Source organism: Numida meleagris, chromosome 3 (assembly GCF_002078875.1).
Source record: "Numida meleagris isolate 19003 breed g44 Domestic line chromosome 3, NumMel1.0, whole genome shotgun sequence".
NCBI lineage: Eukaryota > Metazoa > Chordata > Aves > Galliformes > Numididae > Numida > Numida meleagris.
The window spans coordinates 81685277-81710281 of NC_034411.1; the positions used below are offsets into that span (position 1 = coordinate 81685277).

Here is a 25005-nt window from a genome sequence, read left to right on the forward strand (position 1 = left end):
AGGCAGGCAGGCAGGGTGCCGCCCGAAAAGCCGCGCCACGTGGCGACAGAGCGCCCTCTAGCGGCGGCTCGTCCCGGCTCCTGGCGGGAGTTTTGGTTTCCCGAGAGCTACGGCGCTGCCTGGAAGAGGAACTCCCCTTCCCGCCGAGCCGCGCTCGCTTCCGTGTGGGTGCGGGAGGCCCATGGAGGAGGTTGCGGCGGGCAGAGGGCAGCGGAGGCAGAGGGCGGCCCGGCCTCGTGCCTCACAGGGCAGGGGCGCCGCCGCCCGACGCGGCCCGACCGCGCGGGAAGCCTCGGCCACCGAACGCTCGGCCGAACGCTCGGCGGCCGAGGCTTCCCGCGCAGTCGAGCCGGTCCCCCGAACCCTCTCGACGCGGAGCAGGGCGGCGGGCGGGCTGCGGCTGCGGGAGGTGCTGTCGCAGCTCAGCCTCGGCCGGCAGGACGTGTCGGAGGCGTCGGGGCTGGTGAACCACGTCGTGTCCCACCTGATCCAGGCCATCCGGGGGAGGGACGGCAGCTTTAGCTCCATCGGGAGGCTGGGAGCCGGCAGCTACTACGAGCGCGTCAAGGTGCGTCAAGCCGGGGGCAGAGGCGGGCGGACTGGGGCTGTCAGCCGGGAGAGGCCTGCGAGGTGAGCCGAGAGCGGCCTTTCAGCATCCAAAGGGGAGCTACAGGAAAGAAGGGGACGGGCTTTATAGCAGGGTCTGTGTGATAGCACAAAGGGAAACGGTTTCATTAAAACCTTACCCTTGAAGAGGGTAGATTTGGGTTGAATATAAGGAAAAAGTCTGTCACAGTGAGGGTGGTGAGACACTGGCAGAGGTTGCCCAGAGATGTGGTGAATGCCCCATGCCTGGAGACTTTCAAGGCCAGGTTGGATGGGGCTTTGTGCAGCCTCATGTAGCTGTGGTGTCCCTGTTCAGTGCAGGGGAGTTGGGCTAGATGGCCTTTAAAGGTCCCTTCCAACTCTAAGGATTCTGTGGCTGCTCGCTGGACAAGGGCCTGGTTGTGACACTGGACCCAGACGGTGGTGGTCAATGGCTTCTGGACCTCCAGCAGCTTGGAGCTGCGACCATGGGGGAAGCATTGCTAGTAAACTGCTCTTCTCCACTTGAATGCACATCAGTCTCATAATACAAATCTGTCAGAAATAAGGTAACGTTTCACTCCCAATGTGGAAAATACACGCAGGCAGTTGCAGATACAGCTTCTGTTTTAGCTGAAAAGCTTAAAGGTAATACAACCCTAGTTGCATGCTTGCGTTCTTGTCCTTTGCAGATATCTGAACCAAATGAGTTTGATATCATGCTTGTAATGCCTATCACAAGACTGCAGCTAGATGAGTGTGACGACACTGGAGCCTATTATTATCTAACATTCAAAAGAAATCCGAAAGAGAAGTATTTGAATAGGTTTCTAGATGAAGATGGAAAATTATCAGCCTTTAAGATGCTTAAAGGACTAAGAGAAATTATTAAAGAGGAAGTAAAACACATTAAAAGTAAGTATTACATGATCAAGTTTCACTTGGGAGCACTAATATTGCATGAGTTGAATGCAGTTGCATTACGTATCGTGCAATATGTATCCTTCCCCTCAGTCAATGATCTCTTCAGGGCAGCATAAGTGGAAGTGAAACCCCATCTGCTCCTGCTATCTCGAGCTCTTGTTCTAAAAATCACTGCAAATACGCCAGAACCAACTATGTTGTTACTGGCTTATTACTCCACTGGGCAATCCTCTTTCCACGTCACAACAATGTACATTAAGAATCTGTGTACAGTACTACTGCCTGCAGGGCTATGTCTACACAAGAACTATTTGCTGAACTGGCAGCAAAAGGAATTACATTACTTGAGTCAGATAATGCATTACCTACTGTTATTTCATAGCTACCCATAAAATATATTGCCTTTTAGGGTGCTCTCTTTCTCATAAGCCTTCTGCCAAGTTGTGGGCAAATCTCTTCTAGTCTAAACATTTTCCATAGACATTCGACACTCCCTAGTCATTCCTGTTCATTAGAAGGCATTACTGTGTCTACAGAAGACATCAACAATAGAGTCAAAATATTAAAAATAAATAGATAAATCATACAGATGCTTCAGATCAAGAAGAGTTATTCTTATTTTGAGAGGGAGGCCTCAGCTGGCCTCCTTACTGTTTTATTTAAAAAAAATTATACTCATTTCACAAATCCTACAGGATAAAGTGCTCGATGCTTTTGACCAATTACAAATTCCTGCTCGGTACACATTTTTAACATCCTGCAAAAAGTGTTTCTTCTGTTATGAAAAAAAAGATCACTTTCTTTTTTGTTACTAGATGTGGAAGTAACTGTGAAAAGGAAAAAGCCTGGAAGCCCTGCAATAACTCTACAGATCAAAAAGCCTCCAGCAGAAATATCAGTGGACATCATCTTGGCTTTGGAAGTTCAGCAGAGCTGGCCTCCCAGCACGCAGGACGGCCTCAACATAGAATGCTGGCTAGGAAGAAAAGTCAGGAGAGATTTCAGACATAAACCAGTTTATTTAGTGGCCAAGCAAAACAAAAAAGAAAAGCTTCTAAGAGGTACTTCAAATACAGACAATAAGCCTAAGTTAAGAATTACCTTCTCTGCAACTTGATCACTCGATACAACTTGATAAATGCCATAAAAAGGGTATCCAGATTCTGTGCAGTATTCCGCCTTCAAGGTACAGATCTCTGTTTTATCCTGGATATATCCAGATCATCGTTGAAAACCCTCTTTAAAACACCAGCCTGGTAACGCTGCTTATCCTATGCTGAAATCTAAAGCCGAAAACTGCACTACAGACTATACAGTAACCAACCTTAACAGCATTATTTCAATGTTAAATTGGACAGATGAATATTACATATCTTTCCTGTACTAGTGCTGCACTTAACAGCAACAGCCACTCCTTTGTAAAGAAAAAATTAAAGGCGATGTGTAAAAATACACAGAAGATCCCTGAAAACAGCACTTTATACATAGGTTATACACTTCTGCAGGAAGTAAACTATTTTTCTAACAAGATTCATTACTTCCTCATTGAACTTCGGCATGGCTGCAACATGCCTGCTGTTATTTTTTTCCCGCTGTCACACCAAGCATGCATTAATTTGCAGAAGCATCCCAACTTGTCACTGTACGAGAAGAATCAGTAGTTTCAGCAAATACAGCTCGGTAACTTGGTGTATTTTTTAGTTAGCGCACCTATCTTACCAGTGCCAAATAAATCACCACTGCTCTACTGGGCTCTCTCTCCCAGTCAAAATTAAATGCAAATAGTAATCAAACCTAAAAAGGCAGGGACACAGTCTAATTTATGTTACAAAGACAAAAATGATTGCTGAAGTTTTAAAAAATAGGGGGCTGAGCTGTGTTAATCACTGTTTGCAGAAGCATTCCCAGAAGAACAAAAAGAAATGCTTTACAAGAGTTACTTGAGATTATTTCAGGCACTCGCCCAGAGAAGTTTAAACCGATCTTCAAGATTTGTTTACTCAAAACCAAAATGGATCAGCAGTAAGGCTAGTAACACAGAACAGAAATTGAACAGCAGCAGATTTCTGTAGGTAGTGCAGTTATTCCCCAAATCGCATTTAACAAATTCAGGAAAGTTAAGAATTAAGCTGAATTTTAAAAACTAAGCCCAAACATCCTTGAGAATGTAATGAAAGCATCCAGACAATTAATACAGCCTGTATAGTTATTTGTAACTATAATATTCCAGTCTTGTTTGTATGGAGTGGCTGAGGAATTAAGAAGGAACTGACTAGTTCTAGAAATTGCTGAATTAATCTTTTTTAAGTGCAAAGAAATTGCTGATATTTTAAATTCAGCAAGTTTTAATTTTTTTTCAAGTTACACCAATATTGACTGCTGTGTAACTAGTTCACAATCTTGTACTCACCCTTAGGAAACACGTGGCGACTCTCTTTCTCGCATATCGAGAAGGCCATGCTGAACAACCACGGCAGCATAAAGACCTGCTGCGAGTCCAATGGAGTGAAGTGTTGTAGGTTGGTATCTCATAGGAATGCTTTGCTTTAAGCTCGTTTGTCCAGCACTGTTCCAGTTTAACATTTAAGAATTTGGTCAATGAGTAATATTGGGAACGGGGAGTGAGAATATGGCTTTTAATCACTAATTCCTGCATCCTTGCTCCAGAGTAGTACAAGCTCCCACACGCTCACTGAACACCTTTGACTTGCATTTATTCAAAAAGTAACAAATTACTTTGCAGATTTATGCTCCAGATTTGCCTGTCAAAGCAAACAGATGCAGCTTGCCAAGTAATCTTTCCCCGAATCAGTCATCTTTACAAAAACCAGCTCCTAAGTCTGTTGACTCAGCTTCATAAGCAAATTACACTTTGTGGCAAGGCAATTTATTAAACGATGGTGAGAAAAGAACTGAATGGGATCAGGATCAATACATGTGATTTTTCACTCTAATAAAGATTGGTTCCACATTTCTCTGGAACCTTCTTTATGGCAAAACCTCTTTTTAGTTTACTTGATTTTGCCTTGTACAGAATCAAGAAAGCCACAAGAGAATTAATGCATAATTCTTAATCTTTGCTTTAGGAGTAGTATCAGCTACGCTACGTCTTCGCCTAGCCATGTACCGCCTCATGGAGTGCCACGGAAAGGCACTGGTAGTGCCTCCAGTGTAAATCCAAGCCCAAAGTGCAGCTTTAATCTTAAGCAGTGCTCCAAGTTCACATTATACTGGTAGCACCTGCAGGAGGGAGACCACATCTTGCAAGCACGGTGCTGATCAACACTTTGTATTCCTGTGTTGCCGTGGCCACCAGTGGAAACGGTTCATGCACCAAAACTAGTTTTTTACAGTAGAAATCTTCCACTGCTACAGTCTGACTTCATACTTCTAGGAATGTCCACCTTTTTGCTGTACTTATTTTCAGATTTTATTCAAAGCCTTATTGAAAATGTTATTCTATTACAGTGAGAATATTTTAATTGCTTTACTTGTAACTAAAACATCTAAAATGCATGTTTAAAACTGACTACTAAAGGTACGTAATTAACTCTTATTTAACAGGAAAGACTGTCTCAAACTTCTGAAGTATCTTCTAGAGCGACTTAAAATGAAACACCCAAAAGAACTGGAAAAATTTTGTTCATATTACGTCAAAACTGCCTTTTTCCACTTATGTGTCACTTGGCCAAGTGACACAGACTGGCAGTATGAAAACCTGGAGCATTGTTTTCAGAAATGTCTGGAATATTTTCTGCATTGTCTGCAAGATGCTCAGCTGCCGCACTTTTTTATTCCCCGGCACAACTTGCTCAGCGTGGATGATAAAGCAAGCAATGACTTCCTTTCAAGACAAATAAACTATCAGTTGAACAATGGATTCCCACTATTCCACCAGGTGTAGAAGAAAAGTATTTACAATAACTAGCTGAAAGTCATTTGCATATTTTAAAACATAAGTTTAGCACTTTAAGTTATTTCTCAGTAGTTTGATACTACAGAGAAACAAAACCAAATCAAGAACACTAACAGAAAATGGCTTATTTCAGTTCCATTGCTTAGCCATATTATTTAAAAGAGCCAGGACATTTGAATTATATTCAATAGGAACAGTTACAAAAGTAACCTGACTCAAATGAGAAAAGTTGTGACATAGAACGACGGTTAAACAGAAGAGAAGGCACCTGCCAGTGTGAAAATACAGCAAGAGAACGAGGCCTGAGAACTTCAGCTTTGGCCTTGTGACGCAGCCTAGGGACCTGGACATCCCTGAAGCATGGCTGAATACCTCAGATCAGAGTCATCCTGAAGATACCACTGGTATGCACATATACACAATGCAGATACATGCGTGTATACCTGTGTATATATACCTATGTGTATATAAACACACATTCTATAGATAATATGTATTATATATTCTACAAGGAATTGAGTTGCTCAAGGATGTGCAAAAAAGAGGAATGAAGCTGGTGAAATGACTGGAAATCAAAATGTGAGGGAAGATCCCGTTGGTCTCCATAACTACCTGAAAGGTGGCTGCAGTGAGGAAAGTGTCACACTCTTTCCTAAGGTGGGGGCCAGTTCAGGGTTATAAATGATCTGGATAGAGGACTCAAATGCCTACTAGGCATACTGCATTAGGAGGAGCTGCTGGAGGGGCAGCGCTGAGCTCTGCTCTCTGGGGACAGGAACAGGGCCCGAGGGAACGGCACGGAGCTGTGTCAGGGGAGGGGCAGCTGGGGGTTAGGAAAGGTTCTGCACCAGAGGGTGGTCAGGCCCTGGAACAGCATAGAATAATCCAGGCTGAAAAGGCCTTCCCTGTGGACAGGCTCCCCAGGGAAGGCCTTTTCAGCCTGAATTATTCTATGCTATCATTCTATGCTATCAGTGCTATACTTAGGACAAACTGTGCAACATAAGTATAATCTATCATGTCTCTTGCTGTTATATTCTTGATAAGTATTTACATTGTCATAATAATTATTGTTGAGTTTGAGGTTAATAATCCCCAAATCATTTCTGCTCCTGTATTACTACTGATTATCCTACCTCAAATTGCCTTTCTACTTCTAGTTGCTGCTATTAGTGGGTATTCTTAGTATTTGGTACATATATATACACACAAACTTATTTCCTGGTTATTACTATAACAGCTTTTGTATATACATACACATAACTGCCGTATCAATGACAGTGTTCTTGGTAGTAGTGATGTGTTCTTTTGTAATAAACAGGAATCTTTAGTAAACAATGACCGTATGTCCTTGTGTACCATAGAATCCTTCAAACTCACTGCTGCAATCTCTATATACTTACTGGCCAGGTAGTCCCCAATGCTCTCCCTTTCTGGACTGTGACAGTATTTGTCTTCCCTATGCAAACGCAGCCATCACCTTCAAACTATCTTCAAATCATACTATGAGCATATATAAGAATTTACAATAATCAATTGCACAGACCTGATTTCCACTACTTCAAATTAGGAAAAAAAACCAATGTATTAAATTTCTGAAGTAACTAATCTTTTCCAAGTCTTCAGAACGGCTTTGGAAAAGAGCCTTTTCTCTGTGCTTGCCAAGAGAAGTGATAATGATCCAACATACAAAAGTTACTGTACCAATGAACATCTGTATGGAAAGGAATGCACCTTTTCAATCCATTATCAAAGAGGATAGCCTTCCTGTTAAAAGGCTATCAAAACCAAAATGCAGCTTGACCCTGACATTCTCAGAAATGGACAGAAAAAGAAATGCTCATTCTCAGAAATGCTCATTTTTCCTAACATTTATTCAACGTAAGAAAAGGAGGACTGTAGCATTTCCTAGTACTAATGTCGTGAGGATGATAGATACACAGCATTTTAGAACTGCTTTGCTTTATTTTATTATTTTTTTTAATTTTTGAAAGAAGCCATGCGAAGTCCATATTTTTACTCTACTTTAAGGCAAAATACCTAGTAGCTTAAATAAAGCCTGGCTTTCACCTCATTATTAACAAGTAAAGAAAAGGAGAGAAGAACTTTTTGAGAATAACCTTACTAAAACATTCTCATCTCACTTCGATGCAGTTTATTAGGTTTTCACTTATTCATATGACACAAGTAAACACAAATTCAGATCAAATGTCATTTGTATTGTCTCTTCAAATACAACCCCGAAAGATTCTAATTACCACTAACAGTATGTGTGACAGAACCTGAAACTCATGTGTAAAGTACGAATTAACTTTATCAGAAAGCAAGCTGACCTTCAAATGTCTTTTTTTCCCTAAGATGCTCTTTATGACTTTGTTAATACCACTCATGGACTGTGCATTCCTTCCTTAAGGCAGATGGTTACCTCCGTGAGGACAAACGCAGAAGTTGCTTTTTTCAGCTGGCCATGAATGCACATTTCTTGTTATGGTCTCCTCCACAAGGAAGAGATGCAGACTTTTCTCAAGCTTGTCTCTCAAGTCTTAACAAAAATGACTTCCAATGTTAGTTTCAAAATTAATAATAATAATAATCTGCTTCAGCAAGCATCAGTTACTGCAAGCAGAACAGTTTTTAAATAACTAAGTTACCCAGGGAAATTTGCATGCCACTGTCAGATGTGGCCCGTCAGCGTGACAGTACTGAATTTGGAAGTAACACAAACATTGCTTACATTCAGTAATCCAGTTCTCTGAAAGAAAAAGAATTACATTCTTACATGTTAGTACTGCATATAATTAAAGAAATCCGTAAGAGCTGTTTCTATCCTCTACAGAATTGGCTTTAGAAGTTACGCACATCACACAAGAAATACCTGTGACATGAACTTTCTTTAGGTTAAAGCCAAAATAGTGTCAAAGCACAAATCTAGGTTTGTTTCTATATAAAGGCAATCACATTTTCTTTCCTAAGGCATTTTAAAAAATACTTTTTATTTAAATGGAACAGATGCAGAAAATAATCAACAGGGAAAATAAACTTCTAAATCCAAGCCCATAGATGCTAACACTACCTATAATCACTTACTTTGTTTTAGTAATTTCAAGGCATTGGTCACTTTGGGGACTTTCTCTGAGGTCTTTGCATATCCTTTTCCATTTCTTTTCTGATTCGATATTGTTTGTATCTTTCTGCCATTGAAACCAGCTCATCGGGAACTACCTGATAAGAAAGCATCACAAAGCCATGCTTAGTTTGAAGTAATTCTAAGAACTTTTTGAGTTAAGTTTTACAAAATTGTAACTTATTTGTCTGCTCCCAAATTAGACTGTTATTTATCTGCCTTCTGCCACTTTTTTTAGATTTGCTTTTGTGTGGAGATGCATAGTTAAAAAAACTCTTTTACATGAGAGTATACTGAAAAATGATCAGCATAATGTGCCTGGATGTTCAGTTTGTCTACGTATGCCAGCATCGCCACAGCTGATGGCAACATAGAACTAATTAAAACATTGTATTTCATCGAAAAATGCAGCTTTCAGTGATAATGAACAAATCCAGACTGCTCAGATAGCCTGCTATAGCAAGTAGCCATACAGCAGGTGGAAGATGTCCAGGCAGTCCAGGCTGAGCAAAAAGCAAGCTTCTCCAGTGTATGTGAGCATGGTAGTTGATTGACTGCTCGCTGCCTCCGTGGTTTGTCCCAAGCAAGCAGCACTAATTCAGTACAAGACTGCTCTGAAATTTAACATTTAAATACTCCTACATCAACTCAGATATCCTTGAAGCTGGCAGTGCTTGAGCAGGTGAGGGTTGCAGCCACAACAAAAAAGCCTGGTGTATGAGGTAAGTAATGCTGTAACGGTTACTCTTGAAAGTAAGGATTCAGAGATGGTCTTTTCTCCTCTGAACTCAAAGACCAGCTCCTAGTTATACCATCACATTAAAAAAAGCTGGGAACTACACAGTCTGCAGGAGACAGAATCACAGAATGGCCTGGGTTGAAAAGGACCATAACGATCAGCTAGTTTCAAGCCCCCTGCTGAGTGCAGGGTCACCAGCCACTAGACCAGGCTGCCCAGAGCCACATCCAGCCTGGCCTTGAACACCTCCAGGGACGGGGCAAACACAACCTCCCTGGGCAACCTGTTCCAGTGCGTCACCACCCTCTGAGTGAAAAACTTCCACCTAACACCTAACCTAAATCTCCCCTGTCTCAGTTTAAAACCATTCCCCCTTGTCCTTTCGCTATCCACCCGTGTAAACAGTTGTTTGTCCTCCTGTTTATACGCTCCCTTCAAGTACTGGAAGGCCACAATGAGGTCTCCTCCAGAACCTTCTCTTCTCCAAGCTAAACAAGCCCAGTTCCCTCAACCTTTCCTCATAGGAGAGGTGCTCCAGCCCCCTGATCATCAAGAGACGAGGCAGGGAAGGACAGTGACTGACTCAGAAGACAGAACAAAACACTTCTAAGTTCTATTTAAGTAGTTTTGAAGTACTGCTACTTGGTTCACCTTGTTTTTTTTTCCCCAGAAGATGACCATGCAGTGTTAAGGACTTATTAGGTAACAAATCAGTGATTAAAGTTTGTGTGAGTATCTCCAGTAACAACCAAACAAACTCTCTTGGTCCTAGATAAATACAATTATATTCGTACTTGTCAAATCACCCTCCTCTCCACATTCCCACTTGAGTCAGGAGCTGAACTCTGGGTTCAAGCAAAAGACTAAGTGGGCTTACACCACTGGTAACACAATTAAGATTTTTCGCTTACTTGTTTTGCTCTTTGCAGGATATCAATCAGCTCAGATGCAGCCTTCCAATCTTTCTTAGTGACAAGCGTTACTGCCTTCCCAGTACGTCTAGACAAGAAATGGAATAAATGTTGATCTTCGTAACAAGTATCCATGCTGCTAGGTTTTCCCCATTGACTTCAACAGCAATAGATTTAACTACAGACAGTATTTATGGACTTTTAGATAAAACTGGCTAGAGCATTTACTTTGCGCATGACAAAGCATCTTTCTGTAAAGGTCAGAATATAGCAACTTAGCAAAACTGGAGCAAAGGCAGAACTAATTTAGGTATATACACAATAAATGTAGCACAAAGACAACATAATCAAGATTAAAGAGACATGCATTGATACCACAATTAAAATAAGCACACACACACACACATATATAAAAGGAAAAGTATCACATTTGTGACACTCTGGAGATGCAGCATTAAAAGCCAAGCTACATCACCATGACAGCCTGCAGACTCTTCACGGTTCCTTTCCAACCTCCCCCCCATCCCTTTTCTTTTCTCCAATGTGCTGTCTAGGAAACTAAACTCAGCAGCTCATGAAGATGCAAACAAGGAAGAGGATTTCAGAATATCTATACAAGAGGTGTTGTGAGCTGTCAGTCTCCCCTACACTTAAACCAGCTTTCAAACATCCTTAATTCCTAATGACTTCAGTGAAACACAAAAGCAGAAATCTTGTTTGCCTTAAATTTAACTGGATTTCAAAACATAAAAGCATACGTTGGTACATCTTGAAGTTTCAGTCCCCCATTCTCTGTCACTTGTAGCTCTAGAATTTGACAACAGAAACACCTATAAAATGCACAAAATACTGATGTTGATCAATAATATATTACCATTTTATTGTGAAAACTTACCCTGCTCTTCCAGTACGACCTACTCTATGAACATACTCCTCAATGTTGCGAGGGAAGTCAAAGTTAAAAACATGAGTAATATCATGCACATCAAGGCCACGGGATGCTAAGTCAGTAGCTACCAGGATTCTGACTTTACCTAAATTAAGGACAACCGAAAGAGAATGTGATTTTATGCAATATACAGAAAATACACTCTAGTCCATTATTTCCCAGTGTATAATATACCTATTTGACACATAAAGGAAATATATATACTTGCTGCACTGTCTTGCTTCCAATATTAGGTGGTACATAAGCACCCAAAATGTCATTTTACTATTTAACAAGAAAAAACAAGATGCAGGAAAACCAAGAAATATGTCCAGCAGATTAAAAAAATCCCTGAAAAACCCAGAAGCTTCAGGAACTATTTTTTCATCTTGCATCCTTATCATACCACTATTCTTAGTTCTATTATCAACTGAGCACATAATCTTGAAGTATAATCCTACTGGCATAATCAAGAGCAGAACTGTTTTGTTGAGAGCACCACTGTTTGACACTTCAGTTTACAGTTCTGTAGGCAAACGCAGGACTGAATTTTCCCCCACAGATTTCAAAAGTAAAATAAGATTTACATTATTTAACTCTTAGTCATTCAATTCTTTTTTTTCTTTAAGAGCAATTGTTTTTTGCTTGCTGTTTCTTTGGTGCGTGTTTGTCAGATTAACAAAGACAAAAATGCAGAGCTCTAATCTTTTCATTTCTGTAGTAACAAAGGGAGATAGTACTACAGAAGAAGGTTCTGTGTACAATAATCCTTCAAAGCACTGGTTTGTTTAGCCCAAGTTTAGGTACAAACCTACCTTTCTTGAAGTCATCTAAAGCCTGTTCTCGATCACACTGCTCTCTGTCACCATGAAGAGACTGCACTGGAACTCCTTGGACACCAAGGTCACTTGCTATGTCATCAGCTCTAACATGAGATAAAACAATGGTTCAGCAGAATGATAATAGAACAGAAAGATACTGCTGGCACATTATGTGAACGTGTAAGACAGCACACAAGACCCTACCTAGGTCAGGTGATACTTTTGAAAAAACAATATGGAAACAAGCACAGAACATTCCCAACTGTTTTTATTTCTTCATATACTTTTATTTCAAGCCCTTCTCTATCTTTCTTATCAGAAGAGGCCTTTGATGGGAACAGTGAATCTGGAAAGCAAAGACAGGCACCTATGCATCAAGGAAGTCTCAACCAGGAGATGACAACTACTCTGTTAAGGCAGGGAAGATGTCACCAGCTACAATGGATGTGCCTTTCACACACAAAGAAAAACGTGAAGTAGCAAAAAAAAAAAAAAAAGCCTTGATCTTTATCTACTGCAAGGGAGAGCTTTTCCATAGACAATAAACACACCATAATTGTAATATATACAAGTATTTCCATGAAATTACATGGTTAAAAACCAGTACTTCAACAGTTACACTTCTTTTTAGTACCAGATGACCCAATCTTCTCCCCTGAGGGATCTGTCTTAACAGGCTAAACGCTTTCTTATGAAATTCCTTTTTCATCAGTAGCATACCTCAGAACAGTACTTCAGACTTCACAAAAGCAGCCTCAGTTCACCATTATTGTTCTAGACATAAGTCTGAAACCTTTCCAGACACCTGTCAAAGCTCACCCATGTACTAAACAGTCAAAGCAACAAAACTCATCAGCTGGAAGCAGGAGCCTGAAGTTTTCCACGCTGACTGTTCAAGAGAACTTTTAGGTACTAACTTAGACCTATTCAGAGGAAAACTCCCCCCCAAAAAAAACCCCTCAAATGTAGCCAGGAACCTCCATGACACCCAGAAAAACACGCAAATCGATCACTGATGATTAAGTGCTGTAAGAAAAATACTGTTCCTGAAAAAGAGCATTTTGCCTGTAAGTTCTGCTCCATCTCTACAGCAAAAGCGTTCTTAAGGAACCCTTCATCCACAAACAAAAAACATTAAACTACATACCCGGTACAGCAAAATTAGTTCCAGCTCTTCAAGAAACTAGACGGTGTCAAACTAAACTTCTTTTTTCCCCCCACTCCCTTGTCTGAAGAAGGGAAAAAGAAAGGGACTTTGCTTCATTCACTGGAGAGGCTCAGGTATGGTAAGGATACACTGACATTCCTGCCATTGGGTCTCGTGCACATCAGCTTCATGTGCAAGTAAACAGCAAGGTGTCCTTAAGAATTTTAACATCTATTCCAAACATGTGAAATGTAGACTTCTCACCACCACTGTCAATATTAAAAAGAATGAACTACTAGTCAAATAACTAGTAGGAAAAATAACAAGAATTACCAGCACGCTACTGACGAGCTGTTACACTTGTTAATTACTATCTGAACTAAGAATCCCTCTGGTTAAAAAACAAACAAACAAAAAACCACACAGATCTAGTACTGGGCAATAAATACATACGTAGATTTCTTTCCAACAAAAATGATGGCCTTATCTTCTGGCTTCATAGAGTCAATGAAGTTTTCCATGAAAGCTTTCTTTTCTTCTTCGTTGATAACAACAACTTTCTGTTCTACTGTATTTACTGCCTGTTAAACATCACAAAGGATGATACCTTGAAACAGATTTGAATAATATCTTTATTTATCCACACGTAGTATTACAAAGCTAGTAACATGACAGCACAAAAACTATTTTACAACCGGAATGTATACCAGTTAGGATTTCAAACGATGCCGATTTGTTGTTTTCCAGTTGCCTTAGGAGAGTAATTAATTTTATCTTTAAGGAGTTTATTCAATTACATATTTATAGAGAATTCTTAACACTAGTTTAGAACAGAGTGCAGTAGTTCAATTAAAATAAATAAAAAATAACTGGAGAATATCTTATGCCAACTTAGAGGTAAGTTGAAGCAACTGCAGTCTTATTTGAAAGGAGAAGCTTTTAAAGAAGGTTCTGCCAGCTATTTGCAATGATCAGTTCTGTCCAGTTGTTTAAACACCAAGCTTTCTAATAAAAGCTTTACTCTATTATATTTGAAGGTTACCATAGAATGGCTGAGTATACTACGTGTGAGGGAACAGCATGAAGCTGCACCAAGGGAAGTTAAGACTGGATATGAGGAAGTGGATCTTCACCAGAGGGTGGTCAGGCACTGGGACAGGCACCCCAGGGTAGCTGTCACAACCTCAAGCTGCGGGCATTCAAGCAGCATTTGGACAACACTCTCAGACATAAAGTTTGAATTTTGGCTGGTGCTTTGTGGAGCTAGGAGTTGGACTCAGCGATCTCTTCCAGCTTGGGATATTCTGTGACTCTATTGAAGTGGTACAAAGGCTTAGGCTTTCTTGTGGCTCTGCATCATAATCTTGTGGCAAGAGCTGAAGAACCTACCAGGTAAATAGATAGGTTCTCTTTTCACATGGAAACCCTTCCTCCCTTCTCCCCTTCAGATGTCACCTCTTCAGTTGAATGAGGCTCCATAAAAGAGATGAAAGCATTAGACAAGAGAGCTGCAATAGCTGTTACGTCAAATTGCAATCCTCTCTTGCTGATGAGTTTGCCTTTGACAAAAGCACAGTTCCCAGCAGAACAGATGAAAAGTTCATTTTCCCTTACTTCCATGTAAAAGTGTACCGGATGTTAAGTTTATTCGTCCCCTATTACTAAGAAAGTAGAACTGAAAAGGAAAAATTCCACAATTTAAAAACCAAACCTAAAGCAATCTCTGTGTCAGGATGTAGGAGATCTTGAAACCATTTACATTTCCGTAAACTCTACCACTGCTTAAGCAACCTAGACAAGTGACCTCCAGAAGATTAGCACAGAGCTTCCGCTCTCTTTGAGAAACATGCAGTTAAAAGACAGATCCGGATAAGGACCTGTACACATAAGAAGACCTTCAGAGGGAAAAGGAACAGGAACTCGCTGAACAAAACCAAAGGCTGGAGAAACAAGGGGTCAGGCAAGACATGAGGCACTGCAAAGTACAATTTCCAAATACAAGTATTTGACTGATACTTGACACCTGTAATGTCTTCTATTGAAAATCTAGCTCTTCAAGATCTTGTTACAGAAACATAAGTTTTTTTTTTTTTTTTTTTTTTTAAGTTCTTTCTAAACTTTTGATGAAGCTTTACAAAGAATAATATGGAATTTTTTGAAAGTCTGGACTAATTTTGAAGTTCTATGCATTTACTTGCATATACTTCCAAGTAAAAGTTTCCTTGTCAAACTGCAGGTACTTTGAAATAACAGCAGCAACAACAGAACTTACTGCTAAGTCAAGAGTGCCAACGTATACGATCATGGGATTTTTCAAATAGGATTTTGCTAGGCGACGAACACCATCAGGCCAAGTAGCACTGAAAAGGAAGAGGAGACAGATAAGAACACGGCACAGGATCTTCTCTAATTTGTTAATCTCATCACACTTCTTTTTTTCTTCTTTCTTATATGCCAGTGAAATACTTGAGTATAGAGTAACAGAAGTGAGCTCTTCCAACATTTAGAAATCATCTTAAGAAGTTTACTAATGTAAACAGAACTCCTGTTTGCAAGGCAACATTCCAGATTAAAAACAAGAGTAACAGTTATGTAGCCTTTCTAATGAAGACAAAACTTTGTTTAGTAGCTCAAGGGTTTCTAATTAAAAAACGTCTGTTTTCTTCTCTGAAACAGTAGCTCTGATCCAAAATACTCATAACAGCATTCCCAGGCCACCTTCAGAATACAGTCATTTCTGTGGTTGATGTAAAATGGCAGAAAAGGAGAAAAAAAATGCAAACTGTCAAAAGATTTGCTACCACCAACTAGTCACAGTTAGGAAAAAAACAAACCTGAAGCCATTCCATTGTAGGCTAACAGAAGTTTTACTAAAAACAGTACGTGTTTCTTTGTTCACTTGCTCAATACCCTTAAGTATAGAGCGCTCCTACATTTACATACCTCGTCATAACAGTTTGTCTGTCCGGCCGCACATCTATTAAGATCTTCATTATCTGGGGTTCAAATCCCATATCCAGCATTTTGTCAGCCTCATCTAAAACCTGCTTAGAAGAAGATGTTTGCATCTGTTCTTTAGGTAATGGTTTCAGCAAGACATTTCATAGCAGATCATTTTAATGCTAACTATTTCAGAAGCCATTTCCTAATTTATTGCAAAACCTGTTCAACTTGTTTCACCTCTTCAGTTTCCTTTGGGCTTTTTCATTTAGTAGTACATTTGTGGACAGAACAAGAAAAATCCATATAACCTACAAGAACACAAAGTCAGTGAAGGAATATACGTAGTTTTTTTTTTTTTGTTTGTTTTCTAAAACATTCCTAAGGGGGGAACCCTACAGAATATACTTTCATTATATATACTTTCATTTTTAGAAATGTACCAACTTAGACCCTTACATGAACTACGAAAAAAGCCAGACTGTGCCTTTTGGCTCACATTGGGATACCAGAATTCTCCAAGCTCAAACTTATTTCGTTGGGGGAGAGGGCAGGGCAGCTGAAAGTTTTTGGTACAACTCCTGGGAACTGATCTTTTTTCTAATACGTAAGCACACAGAATACAAAGAAAGAAGATTGCCAGGCTGAACTGATTTTCCTGTTTTAATTTTCAAACTGAGTCCATCCAAATCAAAGTTACATGGATTATACTTTCAAGTATTGACATTTTCCAGTCACTTATATGGAATTCTAGGGTTTTGATGAGAATCCCTTTCTACTATCCTGATTTTGCAGTTTTATTTCTTTCAGATGTATTATTCTATTAAAAGTTTTTAGTATATGTCTGTGGAAATCTTTGGAATATAAAACATATGGTATGCAACAGAAGACAGGAATTTTATTTCCTGATTTCATTCTCTTCTAAAGAGCTCGTGGGGATTTCAGTAGTTCTTGAGATTCTATAGCAACTGTAAGGCCAAAACACCACCCGTTTCACAAACAGATCTGGCTACTAAGCCCTTTTAGCAGCAGAAACTTTCTAGGTTATGAAGTACACTGGTGCTTCACTGAAAATTGAGAGGATGACGTGTTCGATGGATGAAAGCAGCTCAGGTTTACTCTCCTTATTCTGGTAACTGTCTAATAAAATCCATAACAGATACCAAATAGATGTTAGCGTTGTTTATTTCCAAGCTCCTTAAAGCCAGGTTCTGGTTTATAAGTGAATCCTCATCCTCAGTTGACAACATCTTAGACTTCTTGTTGTCTATACGCATTTACTTGTTTGCTAATATCATTTCAGTTATTTTTCTTGGCAAGGAGTTCTTGCCACTTCTTCACATGAAAATTATTTTAATTAAATTAGTTATGGGTAAGTTTTAGGTTTTTATATATTTTCTTAATAATTAAAGAATAAAAATATTGCTCCCATCTACCTTTTACATCCTAACTTATGATTTATCTATTTTTTCTAGTATATTCTATTCCCTAATCACTTCCCAATTATTCATACACAGCTCCAATGTCCTTACATTAGAAAAAAAACACTCAAATTACTGAAAATAAATACTGATTTATCCTGAACACAGCAAGACAGAATGCAATCTTGACATGACATACATCCTTTTGATTGTTTACAGTGCGTATCTAACAAACTTCCCAGTGCTTCTTCAGAAATCAGGAAAAAACAGCGGTCTACCTGACTAGATCACCGAGAAATTAAGTCAAGACTGCAACTAACTTGATGGTTCTATCAGGAAAGAAGACAAATTCCCTAATGCTTCCAGTTCACCTTGTGTATAATCACAAAAATCAACTTCAATTTTAGTTTTAATTGAGATTCAGAATGTTTAAAGACAAGTAAATTAAACCTCGAGTTCACACTCAGCCACCATTTCCCAACTGGTGCATTACTTGTTCCATATCAGCTACTTGCCAAGTATGTTATGCTCTTCAAGTTTATGAAGTTGTTCATTTGAAGATCATTCAGTCTCCCAGGAGTAGCAATAACAATATCCACACCTTTGGTAACCACGTTTATCTGTGCTTTCCGGTCCCCACCACCGTATATGCAGATGCTGAAAAATAAAATGATTTACAGAAGAAGAGCGTTAAGGTTCAGCTGAAGTTTATCTTTCTCAAACAGATATCACAATGTTGCTTCATTTTAAGAAGTATAATCTTATAACCGCAGAAGGAAGACAATGGTTAGAATTGACAGAATGGGCTTAACACTGAATGATCCTCCCTCAAAAGCACAGCAACAGCTTTCTGCTGAAATTGTAGTGCAAGTAATGAAAGGAAGGAAAGCTGGCTATTAAGCTACATCTAATCTGAAAATATTCACACAAAAAATAAATGAATATTAAAAAAGGATACATCATTTCCTAACCAGTACATTCGTAAGTAATGTGTTTTACTGTTAAACCAATCAGCACATTCAATGACATCTTAGGCTAACACATAACTTTACATATTCTGCAAAATTTATGTTTGGGAAGCAAGCAGAATGCATGGTTCTCTATCTGGTAAGTTTGAAAACCTAACCTACTAACCTAACTAAAACCTAGCGGAGAATCCTAGAAGTAGGTTTCAGAATATAGCAATGTCTATTTAATAGCTGAAGTGAACACCTGCATTCTTAGCAGAGTTGTGGATGACACCAAATTAAGGAAGGGCAGTTATTTCAGAAGGACCACAAAAGGCTGGAGAAATGGGCTGGCAGCAACCTCACGCAGTCGAACAAAAGCAAAGAGGGGGACGGAATAACTCCATGGCTCATGGCCCACGTGCTGAAAGACAGCTTTGCAGAGAAGACTTGGGTGGGCAAGAAACTGAATGTTATTCAGCAGTGTGATCTCAGAGTAATGAAAACCAGCTGTGCATTACAGAGAACACGGCCAGCAGTTTGAGAGAACTCATTACTCCCCTTTATTTGGTACTTGCCAGACCACACCTCAAGCACCACCATATCCAGTGTTTGTATCTGTGCCTCAGTTACCAGACCTATCCAGTCTGATGCAAGACCAGTGGGCAGCTACTAGAATGGTCAAGAGGCTGCAGCACATGACACCAGAAGCTGGGAATTCAAAGTAACTGTTCAGTCTGAGGAGGGAAAGGTTTGGGAAAATCTTACAACCACCTAAGAGCATGGCAAAGAGAAGACAGCCAGACTCTACTCAGCTGTCCATATAAGAAGGACAAGAGGCAATGCAATTGCTGTACAGAAGACACAACTGTATAGATAAGATTTTCACCATGAGGGCAGTCAAGCAGGTATCACAGAAACTAAGGAAGCACGAATCCTTTTAGCACCCTTTCCCCTTAACAAATGCAATTTTTGGGAGGTGAATTAGGCCACAAATGGTAGAAAACATAACAAGTGAGAAGGGAAATTACCTTTTAAATCCTTTGTATGCGTACTTCAAGCACTCTGCCTCTACTTGAAGTGCCAGTTCTCGGGTGGGAGCAAGGACTAACATTCCTGGCCCTCCACGCTCATCTTTGGATCTGCAATAAAACATCTTTAGAACGGGGGTATAAGAGGCTACATGTCTGTCACATCTGACATCAGAGCAATTCTGTACTCTTCTAGACTTTTGCAATACACTGCTACATCCTGCCACTGCAACATAAAGGAATTTATGTTACAGTTCTCTACAAGTCTTGTATGTTTTCCACCAGGTTTATTATGATTATTATTATTATTTTTTTAACTAGAAAACCATTATTTCAGAAAAGGAAGCATCCACAGCTAAACAACTCAAATATGTGAACGATCCTTACATTGGTTGTGAAGCCAAATGAATGAATCCAGGCATTAAGTAAGCTAATGTCTTCCCGGTACCAGTCTGTGCTATGCCAATAAGATCAATTCCTTGGAGTATGATTGGCCATGCCTGGGACTAATATAAAACAATGAATACTTAGATGTGGTTTTCTCCTAAGCTTCAGTTAAAGAGTCATCAAAATGGAAGAAGTACCTGAATGGGCGTAGGTTTCTGAAAACCAATTTTTCTTATATTAGCCATAATATCAGGATATTGCTCAAATACATCTTCAAATTTACAAACAGGATTGGGAATGCAGCGCTTTTCACCTTCTTTTAAGTCATCACAAATTATATTGTTATTTTCTTTCCTGCACAGAATTAAGGAAGTGTATTAGCTTTAAAATCTATCCAAAGAAGCTAAGCTAACACAAAAGACTGCACCTTTCTGACATGGTTTTTCTTAAAATTCCTGGAACAACAACTAAAAAAAAAGGAGAAAGAAATTTTACTGGAGAGCCTGATTTGTAACTATTCTCTTAACTTTCAAGAAACTCTCACTAGAGGAATGCATCTGTAAGACTCATGGTTAGTTTGAGTTATTCCCACAGTTAATTCTTTCTTAAGAATGAACGACTTGAAGTCGTGCATGGATATTAATAAGGACAACAGCCCTGTCATGCCAGACTTCAGTTATACTCTATCATAAGAGAAAGAACTGCTACAAGTTTTTTATCCAAAGATGACTCTTGGGAATGGAAGGAACTTCTCCATCAGAACCCTATCTTCTGGTTAAATCCTTCCCAAAATACTTTCAGAGCAGCTTCCTGGATGTTCTAGAAAATAAAGATGAAACACTTTAGAAAAGAGGTTCTTACTAGGCAACCTAAAAAAAAAGTCACAAGAGCTATATGAAAATTGAGTTTTGAGGTGTTAATACTGATCAGTATCTTATCTTTATCCTTGTCCTTTTCTGCTCAGAAGATTTGATCCTGCAAATAGTTTTATTTCAAGCTGTGAGTAGGCTAGGAAAAGAACGGGTAATTCAACTTCTCATGTTCACACAAATGCATTTTTTCAGTACCCTTTCCTCCTCCCCTTAAACTAATGAGTAAGGTGAAAAAGAAAAACATTCCTTTGTTTATAACTGATGTTATTGCTCAGTGCAAGTTCTGAACCTACAAAACAACCTTCTGTTGCTCTTGAATATCTTTAACAGTAATACTGTTAAGGAAACGGGTGTCCATTCCTTCACTGTGAAAAGGTAAAAGAGAAAAAAAAAACAGAAACCATGCAAAAAGAAAAGTAAGGAAAGCTGTTTAATTCCAAAGAAAGAGCTCCTAAGAAGAACTAGGTTATCACTAGACAGTAACATTAATAGTTGTCTCAGTATTTCATCACCCACCTTATAGGTTTTGTTACGTTAACAGCCATTTTTTCCAAGCACACAATTCCCTACAGAAATGATCTTACCGCCACAGTTCTACTTCTTCCGGTGACATGGATGCAGTCCTTGATGATTCTTTATAGAAGTTTTTCTCAATTGGAGGCAGGTCTTGAACAATCACAAGAAAGTAAACTTGAGTCAGTAAGAAATGCTGGACATTCAGGGTAAGCCTGTTAGAGCTTAAGATGGAAATCTCAAATCCAAATAGTCTATGCCTTGTACTAGAGGACTATTCAAAAACCGTGGCAGGCCACAGTTGTTCGAGTACAAGCTGAAAACTACGAGAAACACTTAAACACCTGCAAAAGAACCATTCCCTGCATTTCAAGCTCTAAAATAACCTCTGCTGAGATATGTAGTACAGTATTTTAATAATGCTCAGATTTTTGCTACAGTCACTACAGTGCTACAATACCACAGCACTTCCAAAGGCTGAAGTAAAAAACATAAATTTAGTAATTGCAGACTCATCACAGTGACTAGTGTCCTCCATGACCATTCTAAGAAATGCTGACATGGTCACTACATGAACACACTTAACTAATTTGGACCCTGAAAGATCCAGAAGCCTCAGCAAAAATTAAGAATGTTTACACATGCAAGAGATCTATAATATGAAAGAACACCATACAATCAAAGCTTTAGGACTAACCTGCCCACTTCATAGCCTCGTATTTAGCTCTGTTTTCTCGAAGAGAGGCCCAGTTGATCACTGGTTTCTTTGGGATATTTTCAGGATTGATAACATCCAAGGATTTTCCTGTGGGGTTAGTATCAAAGCTGCTGTCTGATGGATCTACTGGAAGTGAAGGAGAGAACGACGTCCCTCCCGACAAACACATACCTTATTTTCTTTTTGTATTGCAAGACCTCTTACGTGATTTTAAATAGACATAAAGCACTTAAAGAGAGTTCTTTCTTAGGTCTCAGCCTGAAACGTTACCAGAAAAACCGGTACAAACACACTTCTGGTAAGAAAGGAAGCATTTAAACATCTTCAGTTAGAGTAAGGACAGGTTCCAGAATGCTGCTCCTCCAGTTGTACAGGTGGCTTGCCGAGCAGGGGGCTCCTGGGAAAGTTGTGAACCAGGCAGGTGACAGCAAACAAAGCTTTATTTTCAACAGCTACAAGAGCAAGATTTACTTCTAAAGCATCCAGTGTCACCAAAACAAAGCTTCTGTGCAATTACGCTCGGTTAATGCTTCTTATGAAAGTGAGTTTTTATACTGGAGGTATAAATGACACCAAATTTGTTAGTGGAAACAAGGAAATACAGGGGAAAGCGACACAGTTACACTCATGTAGGATGTGTTACTTAATCCTGGCTTCTTGAAGGAAGCATTCCAGCCTACCTTCCGAGGCACTTCTGAAAGCCTACACTCACAGCTACTCCATTCCTTATTCTAAGTCTGGAACACTATTCTCAAGTTCTTTTTTCCTCTTCAGGGCATCAGAGCAACAACTACGGACACGGTTCTTGACCCTCAGGACTTACTGTGCAGTTAAACACCAAATCCCAGCATCTCCATGTACAGTCATTACCTGTGTAGCCACATAAGGCACTGAAGCCCAGTAAAATGAGGCATGATGTGCAACATCAAATCTTAAATGTTGATGCCTAGTGAAAAGGACTCACCCTTTCTGCAGTCGGTATGTTTGCTTTGTATCTACATCTGTACAAGCTTACTCAATTTCATAATTGCCCAGATACTACACTAAAACTTATACTAGAAGCAGTATTAGGATTTTTGAACGATAAGATTGATAATGCAAGAAACCAAGCAATATAACATTTATTAAAATTGTTGGGAACACCTGGGAACAGATATTCACAGAAGCCTGTTATCTCAAAGAGGGAAGCCATTGCCAGCTGACAGAGGAGGATGTCTAGATATTTCTGCTTTAAGGAGATATACCATTATCCAAGCTCAAGGTCAGTCATCTCACTTTGATAAAATACTAAGAACATAAAACCACCCCAAACTACCAACACAGAGAAAGACGACCTACAGCCTTTTTTCCCCCTCCCGTAACACACTTCTTAAATTTCTCGGTCCCACCTCTAGAGCTGCTTTGTCCACAGCTTAAAACTGTTTCATCAATCAGCACCTTGGCTTTGTTCTGCACAGCAACGCTGCCAAAAATCTTCACTTCTGCTTCAGAGGTTCCCTTAATAACCTGCGTTCATAAAGTTCCATTGAGTTTTTAATACTACACAGACCAGACGAACTTTACATATAAGTATAGACTGGAAACAATCTTTAATTTTTCCTCCAAATTTGAACTTATCACCACAAGAAAGGCCCTTTAATTCCCTTCTTAAAAGAGACATAGAAAACCAAAAAAGAAACCTTACAGACAAAAACCAGTAAGCTTTCCCTACAAGGCCAGGCTGGATGGGGCCTTGAGGAACCTGGTCTAGAGGGAGGCATCACTGCCTATAGCAGGGGGTCGGAGCTAGATGATCTTAAAGGTCCCTTCCAACCCAAACCATTCCATGATTCTATTAGTTAAGTGATACCACCCCAATTCCTCCTCCCCTTTTTTTTGTAAGTACTCTTGTAAAGGACTGGAACTACTACACAGTCACAACATCCTTTCTGCCTGCTATAGTAACTCTGGTTTCCAGTGAGGCATTTCCTCAGCAAAGCACTGAAGGACACACAGTACCTGTATCCTAGAACCCGAAGATTCCTCAAGTTCTTTTATTTTAGCTCCTCCCCGACCTGTTACAAAGAGAAATTTCTGTAACACCCGCAGCACAAGCCACAGTCTCAAAAACTAAACTGTAACGAGGGGGGTGCAGCTGCCATTACCTATCAGAGCCCCAGCCAGAGCGCTGCTGATGAAGAAGCAGAGAGGCTCCGCGGCCTCCTGAGCTCTGCCTGCGGCGGCTCTCGGGTGCCGCCATCGCGCTGCCCGCCCCCAGCGGCTGCCAGCCGCGCCCGATTCCCGTTCCTCCCCACCGACGCTCGCTGTCACCTCCTGCCGCCACTCTGCGCCCCTTCGCCCCAAGTCGCCCGCCGACGAGGAGCGGCTCGGCCGAAGGGTGGCCGGCGGCTGCCACAGGATCGCGGTGGCAACCGCAGAAGACGGCGGCGGCCCCGGAGCGCCCGCGGCCTCGTCATCGCTCTCCTCCCAGTCAGACATCCCCGCTCGCCGGCAGCCGCCGCGGCGCGCGTGACGTGCCTTGCCGCCCTCTAGGTTGTGGGCGCACTGATTGGCCAGCGCCTGTGGCTCTCTAAGGAGCGATTGGCTGGCTTCTCGAACGGCGCGCGGGTAGGGGAACCTATGGCCGCTCCTGCCTTGGCTGAGTCCCCGCCCACGCAGCGTTCAGGCGCTGTGGCTGCGCGACCGTGGGGCGCGGTCTTTTGGGTTTACTGAGGCTGTTGTGTGAGCTGGCGTTGCTCGTGGTGCTCCAGGGCCGACTAGGACAGGATGTCCAGGGCCACGCTGCTGGCGGCTTCTGGCCTCTCCTCTGGACAGCCTGTGCCAGCGTTTGGTCACTATCACATTAAAAAAAAAAAAAGCTTAAAAATGTAAAAGACAAAAAATCTCAACATTAAGCTACACCAACTTATGTTCAGTAGAACTGCAGAAGGAGCCAGGCAAGGAAGGAATACTGCAGCTGGGGCTGGAGCAGCTGTCAGCCCTCAGAATGCAGCCCTGAGGGCCTCGTGTAGGCCCCAGATGGCAGCAGGGCAGCTGCTAGGGGCTCCTCATGCACCCCCAGCTTCCCAGCCTGGGTAAATC

At 40.6% G+C, this 25005-nt stretch overlaps 2 protein-coding genes across 2 annotated transcripts; one reads left to right on the forward strand and one right to left on the reverse strand.

The window, feature by feature from the left end:
* MB21D1 (Mab-21 domain containing 1) lies at positions 36-6763 on the forward strand. Its single transcript, XM_021392156.1, has 5 exons — positions 36-568; positions 1278-1500; positions 2325-2570; positions 3926-4028; positions 5074-6763. The coding sequence occupies exons 1-5, from the start codon at positions 182-184 to the stop codon at positions 5411-5413; spliced, it is 1299 nt and encodes a 432-aa protein (XP_021247831.1). The 5' UTR covers positions 36-181; the 3' UTR covers positions 5414-6763.
* Positions 7564-24513, reverse strand: DDX43 (DEAD-box helicase 43). Its single transcript, XM_021392155.1, has 17 exons — positions 24069-24513; positions 23923-23978; positions 23313-23430; positions 21904-22011; positions 21278-21359; positions 20019-20175; positions 19822-19940; positions 19435-19545; positions 17972-18113; positions 16039-16139; positions 15368-15455; positions 13549-13676; positions 11943-12052; positions 11095-11233; positions 10200-10287; positions 8513-8647; positions 7564-8177 (listed from the first exon to the last, which is right to left on the reverse strand). Exons 1-16 carry the CDS (start codon positions 24400-24402, stop codon positions 8540-8542), a joined length of 1989 nt encoding a protein of 662 aa, XP_021247830.1. The 5' UTR covers positions 24403-24513; the 3' UTR covers positions 7564-8177; positions 8513-8539.

Bases quoted from the DNA above. Each gene is read 5' to 3' on its own strand.
- DDX43 (XM_021392155.1), bottom strand. From the start codon at position 24,402: ATGTCTGACTGGGAGGAGAGCGATGACGAGGCCGCGGGCGCTCCGGGG. The intron at 18,114-19,434 runs GTAATTTCCCTT...TTTATTTTTCAG, and splicing joins GCATACAAAGGATTTAAAAG to CATCTGCATATACGGTGGTG. The intron at 13,677-15,367 runs GTAAGTTCTGTT...GATGTTTAACAG, and splicing joins TTGGCACTCTTGACTTAGCA to GCAGTAAATACAGTAGAACA.
- MB21D1 (XM_021392156.1), top strand. From the start codon at position 182: ATGGAGGAGGTTGCGGCGGGCAGAGGGCAGCGGAGGCAGAGGGCGGCC. The intron at 569-1,277 runs GTGCGTCAAGCC...TGTCCTTTGCAG, and splicing joins GCTACTACGAGCGCGTCAAG to ATATCTGAACCAAATGAGTT. The intron at 4,029-5,073 runs GTTGGTATCTCA...CTTATTTAACAG, and splicing joins AATGGAGTGAAGTGTTGTAG to GAAAGACTGTCTCAAACTTC.